The following is a 17,513-nucleotide window of genomic DNA, read 5'->3' as shown; positions in this document are numbered from 1 at the left end:
GTTCTTTGGAACAGCCCCTGAAAAACAGACATATCAATATCAATGACATATCAGTAATTACTTATTTCATTCATATGGCTCTCACAGAGCCTCAGTGAAAACGTGTTTATTATTAATAACTCATTGGTGCAGAAAACTGATTGAAAATTGATTTATTTACTGCATGTTTATGTCTGTTAAGGCTAAGATGGAACCGCACTGAAAGCAGCCCGTTAACCTTTCAGACGAGCACAATAGAGACACAATCAGATGAGTGATTACCCCGCGATAATAACTCAGAAAAGTCCATGGAAAAACCTCACATAAGCTTGTATTAAAGCAGAAAGTATGGCGGCCACCGTAAGAAAGGCTTACAGTATTCAATTATGCCGCATGAACTGATCAGTAGATTATTGCGAGGGAACGCAAAAGTTATGCAAGGGAACGCAAAAGAAAAAAAAATCCCCATGTCCTCTGGAGGGCTCCGTAATGTAGAAACCAATTTTGATAAGGGTAAAAATAAAAAAAATATTGCTCTTGGCTTCCCTTTGGTGGACACTGTCGGTAATGTTACCCTGTGATTTGAGCTGCCATTAAAAGCGTATTCAAAAGCAAGGAAACCAGTGTCGCAAAAGAGAACTTATTCTTCAGGGAGAGAGAAAGAGAGGAAGAACAGAAAAAGACAAGAAAATTAGCTAAGAGAAAATTAGCTTGATAGCAACCTAGAAAGGTGCCGTTCAAAAGCTAAACATTTATGCTAGTGTCCTTGTATTTGTGTGAAACTGGGTTTGAGTTGATTCTCTGTATATTTCTGAGTTTTTTTTTTGTTTGTTTTTATTTGGCTTCATAATGTTTGATAACAAAAATTAAAACTTCTCAATGTTTGACATTGTCTAGAAAAATGTTTTTACTTCAGGCTACAATAGAATGTTCAGTTCCAATGGCATCAATGACATCAGCATTGATGTTATCACTCTATGATATCACAAGGGAATCTCTCTCTTGAATGTAACTCACAGACAGCGTTTTCTCAGACCTGTTCCACAGTTCTATCACGGCAGATCACTCTTCAGAGCACGTTCGAAGTTTATCGGAAAGAGCAAGATATCAATTTCAGATATTACACGCCTTTCATAGAAGCGAGAATTTACCGAGTTTAAACATGAAGCAACAACAGATTGGATGTGAACATGAAGCTTTTCCAGCAGAGCTTTCATGGATCGAAATGATGGAGCTCAACATCCAAGTTGACTACGACGCTATCGTTTTCCCTTTAGAAGACGACAGCGATTTTGTTGAATCTGTTGATTCATCTTCCATTGAGTTGGAAGACCAGTCAGCAGAGATCCAGGGGGAATCAAGTCCTTCCAGCGACTTGGAGATTCCAAGATCATTGGAAGTCAAGCAGGAAACAACTCCATCTGCTGACTTCAAGATCACCCCCTTAGTGGAAGAGACAAACCAACACGTTAGAGAGCTGACAAAGCAGGTTGACGATCTTAAAACAGAACTGCAGAGTACGATTTTTGAACTCCAAGAGGAAAGAGACAGAAGGGTTGCATATCAGGCTGAAGTCACATCACAGCAGGAGGAGATTCAAAAGCTGCAAAAACTGTTGGAAAAAGAACGTCACCTGCAAGCTAAACGTGAACAGGTTACTTGCTCTTCTAAAGCTACAACCGACAAGACCGTTCTTCGACAGCTGGAGCACTTCAAGTGGGAGGCTGAAAAATATGCCTCCCGCAATAAAGGTCTCATAGAAGTAATGGTTGAAGAATATAGAGTGAGACTTAAATATGAGGAGCAGCTCAAAAGTCTCTCTGAGCAAGTTTCCAAATTCAAAGAGCAGGAGGAAACTGTGAAATCTCTGCACGGTCAGGTTGCGGACCTGGAGGAGAAGTTGAAACTTGCTCTGGAAAACAACCATCCGAGAGTCTGCCCCCAACCAGAGGTCCCCCTGCAAACTGAAGGCTCCATACCAACAAAGGAGACCACGCAAAGGCAGACTTTGAATCAACAAGGGGTCTCCATGCATAGCCTGGCTCAGCCTTTGCGACGACCCACATCCAGGTTGCAAACAGAAGGATCCCTGCCAACAGAGGAGACCAAGGAAAGACAGACCTTCAATCAACCAGGGAGGTCCGAGGAAAGACAGACCTTCAATCAATCAGGGAGGTCTGAAGAAAGATGGACCTCCAATCAACCAGGGAGGTCCGAGGAAAGACGGACCTCCAATCAACTAGGGAGGTCCGAAGAAAGATGGACCTCCAATCAACTAGGGAGGTCCGAAGAAAGATGGACCTCCAATCAACCAAGGAGGTCCGAGGAAAGACGGACCTCCAATCAACTAGGGAGGTCCGAAGAAAGATGGACCTCCAATCAACCAAGGAGGTCCGAGGAAAGACGGACCTCCAATCAACTAGGGAGGTCCGAAGAAAGATGGACCTCCAATCAACCAAGGAGGTCCGAGGAAATATGGACCTCCAATCTACCAGGGAGGTCCGAGGAAAGACAAACATCCATGCGACCAAACTCCACTGGTTGCATGGAGGGCCTTCATGCTGGCGTTGGCATGAAGACCAATCTATGCCCGGCTCGGCCTTTACACCGACCTACACCCAGGTGGCACTAACCTGGGTCACTATCCAAACCCAGGTTTTGCCAACACTGGCCATTATAAAAATTCAACGCTTTACACAAATTGAGGAAATCAAAACAGACAGGCAAATAAAATTCCTCACTCCAAAATCAATGGAGAAAACACAGCATCAATTTCAGCTGTCCAGAAACAACCAATCAGAACCAAATGTGCTAAATGTGTCTCAGCACATTCAACATATTAGAAACCAGTCTTTGTCCAAAAGTTTGCAATTTGGTTTGATTGGTTTCTAATGCGTTGAATGTGTCTCAGCACATTCAATACATTAGTCTACTGGTATGCTGCAGCTATGCAATTGGCAGAAAAACAACCTAACATTATATAATTATTTATAGAATGATTTAGAAAACAAAATTCTGTACAGGCTTGTCAAAACTATTTCGACCCATATTAGAACTTTGCATTCATTTCCCTTCATTTTAGTAGCTGCGATTTTGCCTAATCCAGACATTTTCCCCAACTCTAACATTAACTAAAACTTAATTCACAATGAATCCATCATATTAGGACCAGGCTTTGGTCCTAATATGATGGACCTGATATGACACTGTACATATAATGGTGAGTTCACACCAAACGCGTTTTGACCGTCAGGCGCATCTGGTTAACATTCAAAGTATATGTGGAGGCACGTCGAGGGCCGTTATGGCGCGTTTCAAGAGTCTAGCACGGCTTTGGAGGCTCCACATAAGACTTTGAATGTAAACCAGACTCGCCTGACGCTCAAAACGTATTTGGTGTGAATGCACCATTAGAATATTCAGTTCCTATGGTAACAATGTCATCAGCAGTGATGACATCACTCTTTGATACATCAAAGGAATCTCTCTCAACTGTAGCACAGTTTTTTTCAGACCTGTTCTGAAAAACAGGTCTGAAACTTATAAGTTTCATAACTTATAAGTTATGAAACTTCTCCAGGAGCTGTTAAAATTATTTGAAGGCACAGTATCAGCCCAGTACAGGTTCACATTCTCAGGTGAGAGAGACTCACCTGGTATAAAGTTAATTTTTCAGTACTGGAATTAATTTATTAATTTAATCAAAGTATTTATCCTACTACATCTGGTGCAATGCCATCATTCACTCAGTCAGATATTGTCACCTTCTTAAATTAATGGCCAAGTCATTTATTTTCGCCTAAATAAATCATCTTTAGCAACAATTAAAGATGATTTAATTGTTGCTGATTTAATTATAATCACCTTTTGGTGATTATCATTGTGATCATATAATTATGATCATACCCAAATCACATTTGGGTATGATTTTTTATTTATTTATTTTTTTGCCAAAAATTACTTGATCCATTACTTTAGCATATGGAAGTGATTGTGATGTTGTGTTGCTTTGGGACCCAGACTACGACCCTGTAATTGATGGGATCATGATTAGTTCCACTGGTTTGGTAAATAGGCTATTTTTTCCTTGTATGACATGCGTTCCAAAACTCTGTTGGAAATATATGAGTTAAACATCAGCCGAAGAACAACATCATCATGAAAATGGTGAGGTTCTGAATGACTGAGCTTTTTTGGGGGGTTGTTGACTGTAGCTTGAAATAACTCATGATGCATGTCTTGTAAATATGTTGAAATGTTGCACTTTGTGCTCAGGCGTGTCAGTCAGTGACAGTGTACAAACGGACTCATTCACGAAGAATAACAGTGAGCAATGGGAAGCGGAAGTGTGTTAGCAAAACGTGACAGCAGAGAATTACGTGTCATTAGTGCTTCACTGAAGAACAGCAGACAGCCAATAGCATGGATCCTCTCTGACTTCAGGTCACCAGGGGAGCAGTGTGGGTGGAAGACATCCTGCGGAGGAGCCTTTAGCTTTGGAAGGTGTTTTGGTAATGTTTCCATGTGTGAGCGTGGAGTGGGGAAAGGGAATGCCCTCTGACATCTCAACACACATGTTCTGCATTACCTTTCTGAATCCTTTGGCAGCTGTTTACCCCTAGGAGCAAGTTATTCTAGCTGTACCTGGGGTTCTTCCTCTGCTCTCACACACACGACACTTCAGCTCAGCTCAGCTCAGCTCAGCATCCCTGATGTGAAGCAGTCCGGGACCAGCGGGGCCTCCGTTCTGTTGCTGGGCTAACTTACAACGCCACTGGGAACCTGGAAAGATCATTTGTTCCTGCTAGACCCCAGGTCAAGCAATATGAACTTTTAGTGCAGTCTTTTCACTCTATGCTAATTGTGAAGTTATCCGACTAATATTTTTTTTCCAGAACATCTATCTAGATGACCGAAACCGCTCAGAGAAAATGAGTTTTTTCCCTAAATCAAAAGCATCAGGTGATTTCCTGTGCTTTTCACACAGGTTCTCATTACGCAGATATCCTTGACTCATTCCTATTTTCTCCCATTTTATCTCAGTCCAGGGCATAACGAGGGAGAAGCACAAACAAAGAGATACTTAACAGTTAAAAGACCTGCTTGTCTCCCACTCATGAGTGTGCTGTGACTCCCTGAGTGGGGCGTTCACAAAGATCAGCGCAAACTGACCACTGGAACTCAAGGGAGTCGCATGGAGCTCCTGCTCCATGCGACTCCCTTGAAATTCTTCAAAGGAAGATGGAATTGCGTTGATAGCTTTGTGTGGGTGTAAGAAGCAACGACCGGCGTTTGTTACCGTCCCCCTCGTAATTACAGTCCCTCTGGCCTCCATGGTGTAGGCGTGTGCAAGTAGGCTTATGTGGATGCTATTGGCGAGGACCCATTTGTGTAGGGGGTCTTAAATACACAGACCACTGTTGCTACAATACGTCTTTAGAGCGTAAGTGGAACCATTTGTATGCACATAAATATGTGGTTGTTGACTGGTGTTTTTACACAAAACACGAGCAAAACTTTCTGGTTTTCTAAACCTGTGAAGCTCTTTATATTTTGTCACAATACAACGTTACGTTTTAATCGTGCTTTTATGTGACAAGCCAACACAAAACAGGACATAGTCTAATTGGGAAGTGGGTGAAATTTGTTTTACAATCAAAAATCTGAAAAATGCTGCATGGTTTAGTATTAATCTAATCCATTACAACAGATTGCCTTCAGACATCACATACTTAGTAATATGTGATGTCATTACTGCTGGTGGCTAAGCTGACTGAACATTAACTTCCCCCTAAAAGCAGCAAAGTGCAATAAACACATTGTAGAAGTACAGTAATAAAATGTTGTTAGCTTTTGTACTATAAAACAGAGGAGCAGAAATAAAACTAGCACAGCTGCAACTGACTCTTAGCCTTTTGATCATGTTTACCTGGTGTAATTCTGTGTCAGTATTATCTACTAGCTAGCTGGCTGCTGCCAAGGCAGCAGAAAGCAACCATGTGGAAGTACAAATAAAATGTCTCGTACTGAGAAGGATGAACAGACATACACAGAAAAAAACCTCACAGAATGCATTGCTCCTGTTTTTAGACTACTTAGTGTTTGCAGTGTAGCACAGCAAGCTCCTACAGGAAGGCAGAACTTTACTCTAGAAATATAATTTTAGCTTTAAAAGTGGGATTACTTGTGTTCCATTTATGAATATTCTGTGTTGCTAATCAATTTTTGCAGTAGACATATTCAGTTAAGTGTGTCAGCTAGATATAAAAACTGAAGTAACATACATCTGGAACAACTAATGTGACATTGGCTTTAGTACCATTAAATAAGAGAACTAGAACTAAAAGCTGAAGCAGATTCTTAATCTACTGTTCCTGTTTATGTACATTCTAGTGCTAGCATTTCAGTTTAGCTAGCTACAACAGGAAGCTTGAAAAGTTGTTTTTAAAACTTCTCTAAGCTTTAGAAGTTATTTATGATAGATTTCTCTATATATTTTTTCTATATGGCAAAAATGTTTAGTAAAACCAGCATTAGGGGGTTTCTCTTTGCTAACATTGCAGCCTAGCTAGTTGCTCCTATATGAAGATAGAAAAGTACATTTTAAAAGACCTCTGAGTTTAAAAAGTTATCTATGATCAGTTTGGAGATTTGTTTTATGATTTGTTTTGTGTTAAGTGTGTTCAGATGTTTGTAACTTTATTGTTAAAATATTTTATTGATGTTGGTGATGTCAATATTTGACTGCAAAACGATGCTGCCCTATTATCGGAAAAATAACTACTTTCAGTTTCATCAATTGATATTTTAGTTTTTTGCTTAGGAGAGTTCTAACAGGGTGAATCACATATCTCTAAAATCACAAGTTAATTGCCAAACATTAATGTTTTTTCATCCAAAAAAAAGGAAAACATTATCTGTAAAGAAAACTCTCTTCATCTTAATAAAGCGTACTCTGAGTAAGCCGTTGTTACAGGCTGCCACAGATTTTGCTTATGTCATTGATTAGGGTCATTGTGGTTTTTTGGCCCAAATGGGCTCCCTTAATCACACTGATGACTCTGAGGAAGGTTTGATGAGTTTAAAACCTGAGGAAAATTGCTCTCACTGAGAGAAAATAGCATAATTTATTATGTACAGAAGAAAGGAGAAAATACTTGACGGTGAAACTCAGCCGGTAATTGCGGGTTGTTTTCTGTACAAAGCTTTGAGCTTTTTGTCCGGTGTTGGAACAAAGCCAGCTGTTCCACTTTTACACACTGCATTAGAAAAGCACAAAACGTGACCCTGAATGAGCTCATGTTTCTGCGTAGCAGAGGACTGAATGGTAGACTTAAACTTATTAGCTTTTTGCATATGTAGACTTCTCTCTGGAAATACTGATAAATATCTGCAAATACATATATGTTGAGAATTATGTACATTAATTTTCAAATTGGATACAGAAGGAAACATGCACCTTGACTCTCTCACTTAGTCCTGAAGTTATACGGCAACTTTTTATCAGTTTAACTTTTACAACATAAAACAATCTGGAGGATTTGTGGTCCATTATTGGCCAACATAAAGACAGAATTATAACACTTATGAAGCCAGGATTAATAGAGCACACTGAACTTCAAATAAAAGGGGTTCTTTATTCTCCAAAAGAAAAATTTTCTCTGAATTGCAAGAATGAAAAATATAAAGTTCAAGATATAGAGCTAAAGTTCTTCTGTTGTGTGAATGGTCCGCATACTAGTATCTATCAGGTTCCTATAGCAACGGCTTCTGCAAAAATGGCGCATTAGCAGCACTGTTAACACTCAGAGACGAGCAATGCGTAGAAAAATGATTTATGCATTTAATGGCATCTTTTGATGCACATGAAATAAAACTGATTCAGGTGTCCTTTGAAGATTCTCAAATACAATTGATTTTGTTTTCAACAACATTGATTCAAAAGAAAGTCAGATTTCCTGTTGACAGAAAAAAATCTGTTGAAAGATTAAATTCAAGAATCTGTCAGTTGAGTTTATAATCTATTCTGATTTATGGATTTAATGGTGTTGGATCTTTTACATCCACTGCAATGTTTAGATGTGGCACCACCTACTGGCCACACTGTGTTATTACAAACAAAAACTCAAAACGAACTCACTTTTCTGAATTGTTTTCCGTCTTTGCAGAGCACACGGTTTGTGAATAAAAAAGCTTTTTTAAAATATATACATACAGTCCCAATTGAGAAGCCCCAACTTTTAAAGCCAACTTTAATAATAAACCGAACTTAATGCACTATTTAACTGGCATAATTTGGAATGTATGTGATTGAACTGCATTTACCCGTTTATAAAATCCTTTGAGGTGAGATTTACTGTGATTTGGCGCTATATAAATAAGCTGATTAGAATTTTTTTTGACAAATTAAATTAAGTTGAAATTTTCTAAATTAAAACTAATCTAATGAGGCATCAGATTTAGGCCACTGACTGAAGAAGGGAGACTATTTTCAACACTGTGGCACAATGTATAACATCTCTACTTGTTCTGGACTGTATCTATAAATCAGACATTGATTTTTTTTATATATGAAGCTGAAAAACACCAGAGATGAAGTATTTCTACTCTTGTGAACAATTCTTAGCTATCCAGAAAAATCTGCTCAACCACATCTTGTTACTCCACTAAATCATAAAACGCGCAAGTCTGTCATTTTTATTGGGAAATATTCAGCATCAGGATTCTCTCACTGAATGCACATGAAGACAGAACCTGTCACCCGTAGGGAGTAAGTCACTTTTTTATTCAGATTGTACATCAAAGCATCTGTGGGCCGTTTCCCCAAAGCAACACACAACCATGACAAATGCAACTGCTCCACCAGACTTGGTCAACGCAATGAACAGCTAAAACGGTTCATTTTGTTTCTTTAATCCAGGACCATTTATTTATTTCCCATCACTAAGAGTGAGGAGTCTTCGTTTCTCCACTAGGGAGCAGCAAAGAGTCCTTCTTCTTCTACTGTAGTCTGATGGACTTAAGAGTTGAATGACATGACCGATACTACATAAACATAAAAAAGGAACAGCTGTATATTATATTCTATACACACTAACTGAAAGGGTGAGAAAATAAATGGAAAACATTTGAAACTAGTGAGAAAGATGAATCATTAGAACACAGAGTCCTTCCAGGAACCTGAATTAGAACTTTTAAAAGCTAAAGCCACTGTAATAAACTCTGTACAGCCGTGTTATCATTTCCGTGCCGTCACATATGAACTTACCTGGGTGTACTATAATTTACACGCGAGTAAATTTACAGAATAAATCAGAAGGATTGCATAATACAGTCATTTGAAGGCTACCAACCAGACCAGCTGACTGATGAGCTTGAGGCTTTCAGGAGTCACTATAAAACATCGTTGCGTGTTGGCAGTGAGACGAAGTGGATGTGAGGACCTGCAACAGGAATCCTGCAGGTACATCCACCCGGATGACAGGAAGGCTGCAGGAGACGGCGACGGGTTTGGAATTTTCTTTTCTATTCAGTGTCTTGCTATATATATATATATATATATATATATATATATATATATATATATATATATATATATATATATTCATGCCTCTAGAGCTTCATTACAGTTTTTCTTTTGTTTGCTTTACTGATATAGACCAACACAAAGTAGTTCATGATTTGTACAATTTAAAACATATGGAATTTAATTAAATTTAGTCTCATCAACTGAGTCTTGTAGAAAACTCATTCAAATTGAGTAACATGGTGGGTAGTATCATGCTATGATGGTGCTTTTCAACAGTCAGGACAGAAAGGGTGAGTGAGGTTAAAACACCTACAAGAAAATGGAAGAAAACCCTGAAGACTAGAGTGAAGCAGTTATGGAAATTTCACAGTCCTTCCAGGTTTTTTGCAATTTCACAATAACAGATATTCACTCAAAATCAACAGATACACACTTTTTTTTTGCATTAATGCATGATGGTTGTTAGTATATTGCAAATTTACAATAAAATTGGGCTTAAAGAAAAGTGACTTAAAAATTAAGCCACTTAAGAATTTCTAGATTTTTCTAAAAAAATAAATAAATAAATAATAATAATAATAATAATAATAATAATAATAATAATAATAATAATAATAATAATAATAATAATTTAAAAAATCTGAAATTTTCAAGTTGCAAAAGTAGAAAATTTTAAACTTTCCAAACTCAGAAATTTTCGTTTCGGTTTTTTTTTTCCAGAAAATGTCTGCAGATTAAACTCAAAATTTCTGAGTTTTTTTTTTCCAAAAATGTTCGACTTTTGGAGCTCAGAAATGTTCTTGTTTTTTCTAGAAAATTTTTGGATTAAAAGTTTCTTGGGAGAAACTTACTCCTACTTCTTTTTGTTTAATGGCCCTAATATGCTGTCATTTTTTAAGGCCGATGTTCTGAAACGCTCTATTCAATCTGACTACGCTTCAACTGTTTTACAAAGAAGAATGGGCAACAATTTCAGACCAGTGCAAAGCTGGTAGAGCACAGTTAGGCTGCGGGGCTCAGTTCAACTACATGCTTCATTTTTCAGATTGTCAGTAAAAACAATCAAAACCTTCTATTATCACCATTTTGCACTACTTTGTATTGGTCTGTCACATAAAATCCAGATAAAATACAGTAAAGAAAATGTGAAAAAGCTCTAGGGAAACTTTTGCAAGGCACTGCATAAGGTGAAGTATGTTCAATTCCTTAGGAGCCCAGCAGAGGGCAGTCTCTCCCAAGCATTGCAGAGTAAAAGCTCCCTTATTACAGTCAAAGCCATCTCTTCTTCTCCTGTTCTTCACTATAACTCAGCTTGGTGAAGAGTTCATTCGGACTTCCTCTCCTCTTCCTCGCTTTGGCATCAGAAAAGACTTGAGATGCAAACAGTCCAGGGCCAGAAATGACCCAGAATCCCTTGCGCCTGTGCTTGTCCTTCAGCCCTGAAATTACTGAATGGGAGACCTTCACAACATCCGTAGAGAAAAAAAACACACACACACACACACACACACACACACACAAATGCACATGCAAACACACACACAGAGACACACAATGACTCTCAGTTCCAGATATACAGTCATCATTTCTTATTGGCTATCCTCCTCTTCCTGGTGGCCAGCATGTCATAGAATGGATCCCTGCTGATGCTCGCCCTGCGAAGGAGGACAGGAAGGACGGGATTAATGGCAGCGTCCAAACGTTCGCTATGAGGGGTCAGTCTGTCAGCACTGTGAATGTGTTGTTTGTGACTATCAGCAAAAGTGCTTCCTGTGTGATGTTTGTACTGCATTTTGGTTTGGGGGGAGGAGTGAGGGGGAAACGGTCCCCCAGCTGCAGTTCTGACACGAACACGAACAAAATTATTCATGATTTAAATGTTTTCTGTTCTGCTAATCTAAAAATGTCTTAGAATCTATTCTCAGCAGCAACAGCAATAGAAATTTGTTGATGTTACCCTAAAACATTAAAAAAAAAAAACCTCAATCAGCTTCATTTGCTGGAGGGCCACATTTGAAGTATAGTCGGGGGCCACGCACTTATTCCAAGGCCCCTGCGTCAAACTTTAGACACCCTTTATGCTGCCTCTGCAGGCACACAACAGTTTCAAGCAGCAGAAGAAGAATCTGCCTCTATGTGATCATTGGTAGTAGCAGAAGAAAGTAGAGGAAACATGATCCAGAAACATCTGCATCTGTTAGGCCTTTCCAAGTGTTACTTTTAAGAAGTTTCTGTATCACTTTCAAAAAGCATTACTTCTGTTGTTCTATTCAATCATGGAAATGCTTGTAAAAACAAACTGGTACCAGAAAGTTGAGCAGGACAGAGAAAACACACACCTTACTGACGAGGTCAGCAACATTCAGTGTGGTTCACCTCTGCTTTTGTAGAGGTGAACCACACTGACCACGACCAGTTAATCCAGTCCAGCGAAGTTTTATTTTTGAAGATGGTAAAGACTAATTTATGTCTGCTTACTGTGCTGCTGGCAGGACTCATTTTTTGTTCAGCAATTTATTGCTATTGCTAACTTTGAAAATGTTTAGAAGAGAATATATAAAGATAGATAAAATATCCAAAGACATTATGTGAGATGTAAATTATGTCCGAATTAAACTGTTGGGCAAGGGATGCAGTCTTTCAATAGCAGATATAATATGAATAGTTTTAGCAGAAAAATGTGATGTTAAGGAGTCTAGAAAGAAAAACTGAAGAAAAGAAAATCTGGAAATTAGGCTTTTCTTGGTGATGTCTGGAGGTGTGGATATGATATTTACCGTAAATAATAACTGACACATGATCGATAACAACATAATGAATATGCAGCATTTTAGTATTAGTTTCTGCTAAATACCATCTAGGTGTAGCGCCTTAGTGTTAGCGGAACTAAAGGTCACTATCAAAACCTTGAAGTAGGAGAGGGGGTTAGGGTTTCAGCATGATGCTTCAGTGTAAATCTGTTTTTTATTTGGTGGAAACAGTTTCTTGCTTTGCAGGAAAACACCAACATGAGGGTGTGGAGAAACCAGAAACGGTGAGCAAAAACAGCCCAAGCCTCTTTATTTACGGGCGTCGTTTTAGGGATGATCTCTTCTCACCTCTCAAAATAAATCAGTCTGATTACAGTGGCTTTGTGGGGTGTGTAAATCCATCTCCACATCAGCCCGCGCTCTGTTTGGGAAAATGACAGCCTCGTGTCGCACTCAACAAAACGCTGAATAATTAGCAGCTGACGTGCCGCTCCCTGCGTTTGTGTGTGACAGCAGATGAATCAGTTTGGGACGGTGTGTGTGTGTGCGTGTGTATACGTGTGTGCAAGAATGTGCTGACTGCTGGGGAGCGGTCTGCCGCCTCAGTTGTCCATCTAGTCCACGCCGGACTGGGACAGAACAGCTCAGCCCTGCTGAGTCCAGTCTGTGACGGCCACTGTTCCTACAGTGAAAAGGACGGCCTCGGGATCCGACTCTAAATGTTCTGAACGCAGACAAACCAGCAGCTCTCTGTCTCTCTCTGCTCTGAACATGAAGCGGCCTTCAGGAACTAAACAGCACCACTCTCATTTAACAGATATACATCTGTCAGTGCTAAGAGGCTCCATAACATCATTACTGAATGGGAGAATGGAGTAATATAATTTTCTGCTCTGATATCGATTGTATGTGCAAGTGAAGCTGACTGGAGGAAAGCCAACGCAGCTAATCAATAACACACTGAGTCCAATTTACAGAAACATTTCCACTGCTCCCCCCACTGGATAACAAGGCAGCTGTTGGACCTTTGGTACCTTGCAAAAGTATTCAAACCACTTGAATATTTCTTATTTAGTCACACATGTAGTAGAAGCTTCTCAGACACAACATAAATTGTGTGCACTTACATTAACTGAATTCTTTATTTGCACCATAATGTGTCACCAAGGTGGCGCTTGACACAACGTGCGAAGTTCAGCAGATCAAGATCAAGATCAAGATCGAGATCGAGATCGCTCTATGCATGAAGGTTTTATGTGATGGACCAACACAAGGTAGTGCAGAGTTATGAAGTGGAAGAAAAATGATACATCTTACATCTGAAAAAACTATTGGAGTATCAGATTATCAGTATTCTGATACTCCTAAATGAAATTCAGGGCAACCACTTCCCTTTAGACGTCACCTAATTAGTCAAAGAAAGAGTGTGAACCAACTCTTGTTCTTATTGGTCAGAATTAAATAAATGTACTCACCAATTTGCAAATTGGATGCAGGCATTTAAAACAACTTTAGCATTTTAGATCAACAATGGTTTACACATCTCTTTTCTATAAAAACTACATTGTTTTATTAATTGTTTGATTCAAATATTTCACACTTATATTATTGTTTACCAGATACAAAAAAATCACTATTATATATCAGTCAAAGTCCAGACTTAAATCCAAATGGGAATCTGCGATAAGACTTAATGTTACCAGAAGCTCCTCATCCAATCTGACTGAGTTGGAGCTAATTTGCAAAAAGGACAGGCAAACATTTCAACCTATGGATCCTGCAGCTGTACTTGGATCCACCGTTCTCTCTCCACTTCAGCTACATGCTGCTTTGTGTTGGTCCATCAAGGAAAATCATAATAAAACACACTGTAAGTTTGTGTTTGTAATACAACACAAAGAGGCTTCGGACACACTAGCTGCGAGGTGCTGTGAAGTGTAAACACCTCCAAGGATGCATTCAGGTGCTTCTTTCTGAGGCTCTGTTTGGGTTGTTCTCTTTGCTTTTGAACTCAAAGGGAAGTGACCTTCTCTGGAAGAGCAGGATTACCTCTAAGTGTTATCTGCATGGAAGTGTGAGAGGTGGATTTACATTTAGCCACCAGCCTGTGTGCGTGTGTGCGTGTGTGTGTGTGTGTGTGTGTGTGTGTGTGTGTGTGCATTCCTGATTACGGTCCCTAACAGTGTGAGTGTTTGTTTCTCCCAGTGTGAAGGTCAGACATGTGAACGTCTCATGTGGGCGCTGGCTAAGTGCCCTCTGAGTGGAAATGGATCCGCGCCAACATGCCGGGTCTTACTTGATGGACTTGATCCACTCCTCCTTCTCCTCCGGGGTCGGGGCCGATATCCTGTACACCACGTGGTTGCCCTCCACCACCCGCCCGTCTGCCTCTGTCTTGCAGGCCTTGATGACCTGACCTTTGTGGCTGGGATTGTAGAGCTCAAAGCAGTTCTAGGAAGACATCAGAAAGGCACGGTCAGCGTTTCACAGAAACAAACTGAGAAGAGATATTTCAGTAAATCTTGTTTAGGCAAAAAGAGGTGCTTGGACTACTAGAGTTGTTCCGTACTGGTTTCCTGGGCTCGTCCACCTCTCTAATGCTCAGGTTTTCAAGGGGAATAATCCCGCGAGGCTCTTTGTCCTGAGGAGACAAACAAAACAACAGATCAGCGTCAACATATTGTTCGTTTTGTGAATGCATTTGTCTCCATTTATAATCAAAACCAGGAAAACATCTGATTATAAAGCAGCTATATGTTCCACATGAAAGTATTTTTTAAACGTTACAGCGTTGCTTCTGCTTTGGTTGTGAATGTAGCTTCCTTTTTTTTATGTAGATTTTCAAGTAAAATTATATCAAAAGACACAAACTTTAAATATCTGAACATTAATAGAAAAAAGAAAATAACTGACCAAAAAAAGGAGGTGGGTGGTAACCGCATTATTACTTAGGCTCATAAAATACAAATCCATCCTTTATTTGAGTAGCATAACGTCACACTGAAATGTTTAGACAAATTGGATCTTAAACAGGGAAGGATTATGTGTCTTCCAACCACATAACTCCATTTTATAGCACAATGTCACGCTCAGTTGTTATAAAAATGCTGTTAATATGAGACATGACTTAAAAGAAATTTGACTTTGTAGTGCAATGCCTTGAAATTGGGCCTCTGTCTCTTTAAAAATTCCTGCCTTTCTGAAACTCCATCTTCAGGATGTCATCACAGCATAGCTCCTCTATGAACCCTTTAACAAAGTTTTTAGCGGCATTTCACTGAGAAGTAGTTCTTATAATGAGATGAGCAGTTCCACCAGGTGTTTGCTAATTGCTACCCGCTAGTCTGAAGGAGCTGAGTGGAGGAGGGCTGCTCTGTGAGTCGGAAGCTTGGAAACTGCAGCTCAGAGGAGGAGCTTTGTCCCCGAAGGCGGGGCTATGTCCACCCAGGGGTTTTTCACAGCTGAATGGTTGCCATTGGAGATGAAAGGATTTCTCAAACATGAATGGAAGAATCAAAGCAATACTCCAGGTCTGATTTTGACGAGAGAATAAGTTATAACATGATTTAAAGCTCAAAAAGTGGGTTTAACATAATACTTACTGCCCCTTTAATTTCTTAGTTGAGTCTTTGTTCTGTCTAAATATTCTCAAACTAAAAATATTGGGAGTTTCTTGAGAATGAGAATGTTCTGCTGCAAGAAAATATAGGTTAAAATAATCATTAAAAAATCATACCCAATGCACTTCTATGAAGCATTATTGCTCCTTTATTTTGAGGAGAGTCTGACTGAACCGAAAACCTGCCGAAGGTCAGCCTTCATTTTGGTCACATAGGGGACAGCCCCTGGGGGAGATGTAACCCTGAGCTCCACATTCATTCTGGTTGCTGTAGTGACGACAGCCGCCTGTCTTTACTGTTGTAGAGTGATTGTGTTTCTCTGTTTTTCACCTGGCTGTGAGGCAGATTCCCCCTCAGGGACAGAGGCTGGCAGCTGGCTCGGTGTGAACCGTGGACCCCCACCACCTCCACAGGCGCTGGTGTACGCTGGGGGATTCCAGGCTGTGGGGATGGGGGGTGGGGGGGGTTGTGTCTTTGCAATGCCAGATGTGTTGCTGTGGATTTTGCAGATGTTTCCAATTGAAGTCCCATGTTAATTGCAGGAGTGTGGCTCATTTAGGTCCAAAGGGACAGATCTGACAAATAGTAAGCCTGGAGGGCAAAGACTTGTGCCACTGTCTTTTATGATTCTGACATGGAAAAGATTATTTTTCTTTTTGTTGTTGCACCAAATTCTTTCAAATAGCCTTTTGAGGATTGAGATTTAAACAGAATTGTCTATGGTATTTTTGAAGCAATCTGATTGGCTTTAGCTTTGCGCTGCACTGCCCCCTATGGGTTTGGAATGTTTAAAACCAGACTCAGTGATGTGTTTCCTGAAACCGATCCTGTGAGTATTTTTTTTTTTAATGACAGAGAAGATATTTGTTTTATAAAGGATTCAGCAAAGTTCATTTGCATTACACTTGGCTTTTTTTTTTTTAACTTTAATGCTTCTTTTTCCCTTTTTTTTAAATTTTTTTTACATATTTTGTAATTTCAGACATAAATGAATGTTAGGTACAAGCCATTCAGGTTTACGGTTCTCATATAGCCTTAACATTGTGCTCACCAAAGATTGTGTTTTTAATGGTTTTTCGCTTAAAATTGTTTGGCTTTCCAGATACTTATCTTCCTGTTGTGTTATTAGCACAATAGGAAGAGAACAGTTTTAAGAATGATTATTTCAGTCCTTAGATGTACTTGCTGGTACTTACTGTTGTGTATTCAAAGTAGTAGAGGCAGTTGTCGGTTAGGATGAACCATCTTCTCTTCCACGTTTTGACTCTGCCGCCTATCAGGAAGAAACAGACGGTATCTGAGTTCACAGCGAATTGACAGTGGAATTTTTTTGTTCACTTTAGAAGGTAACCTACAACAGACCCCAGCTTCATGTACCACATCTGGTCCTGATCCTAAGACTGGATCAGGGTATCTAGAACACTGCCTTCCCCCTCAGCTCCCAGCGGGAAGCAGGGGAGGTTTGTGAAGTCATTTGAACTTCGTGTTACCATCGAGAAAAAAAAGCTCCAACATGACGGCTGCAGCATAATGCCACACACTACGTCTGACGAGGCACTGCCAAAACATTTGTGAGTTTGACTGGAGCAGAAAACTGATGCTTCTGGGTTGTTTTAATGAAAGTCCAATTGATCA

The 17,513-nt window shown here is 39.6% G+C and overlaps 1 protein-coding gene across 1 annotated transcript in view; it reads right to left on the bottom strand.

Annotated features, from left to right (window-relative positions):
- Positions 1–8,743: 8,743 nt before the first annotated feature.
- Positions 8,744–17,513, bottom strand: part of LOC106925840 (cytohesin-3) — a 40,344-nt gene continuing 31,574 nt past the window's right edge. Inside the window, exons 10-13 of the mRNA XM_015000367.2 lie at positions 17,075–17,151; positions 14,828–14,899; positions 14,555–14,709; positions 8,744–11,163 (exon numbers count right to left, since the gene is read on the bottom strand). Of these exons, the coding sequence (XP_014855853.1) occupies positions 11,091–11,163; positions 14,555–14,709; positions 14,828–14,899; positions 17,075–17,151 (377 nt within the window). The 3' untranslated portion in view covers positions 8,744–11,090. The remainder of the gene's footprint in view (positions 11,164–14,554; positions 14,710–14,827; positions 14,900–17,074; positions 17,152–17,513) is intronic.

This window comes from Poecilia mexicana, unplaced genomic scaffold (genome assembly GCF_051168715.1).
Source record: "Poecilia mexicana isolate PSO_F unplaced genomic scaffold, ASM5116871v1 scaffold_19, whole genome shotgun sequence".
NCBI lineage: Eukaryota > Metazoa > Chordata > Actinopteri > Cyprinodontiformes > Poeciliidae > Poecilia > Poecilia mexicana.
The sequence above is the reverse complement of the archived record's forward strand: the minus strand, read 5'-3'. Positions and strand labels throughout refer to the sequence as shown.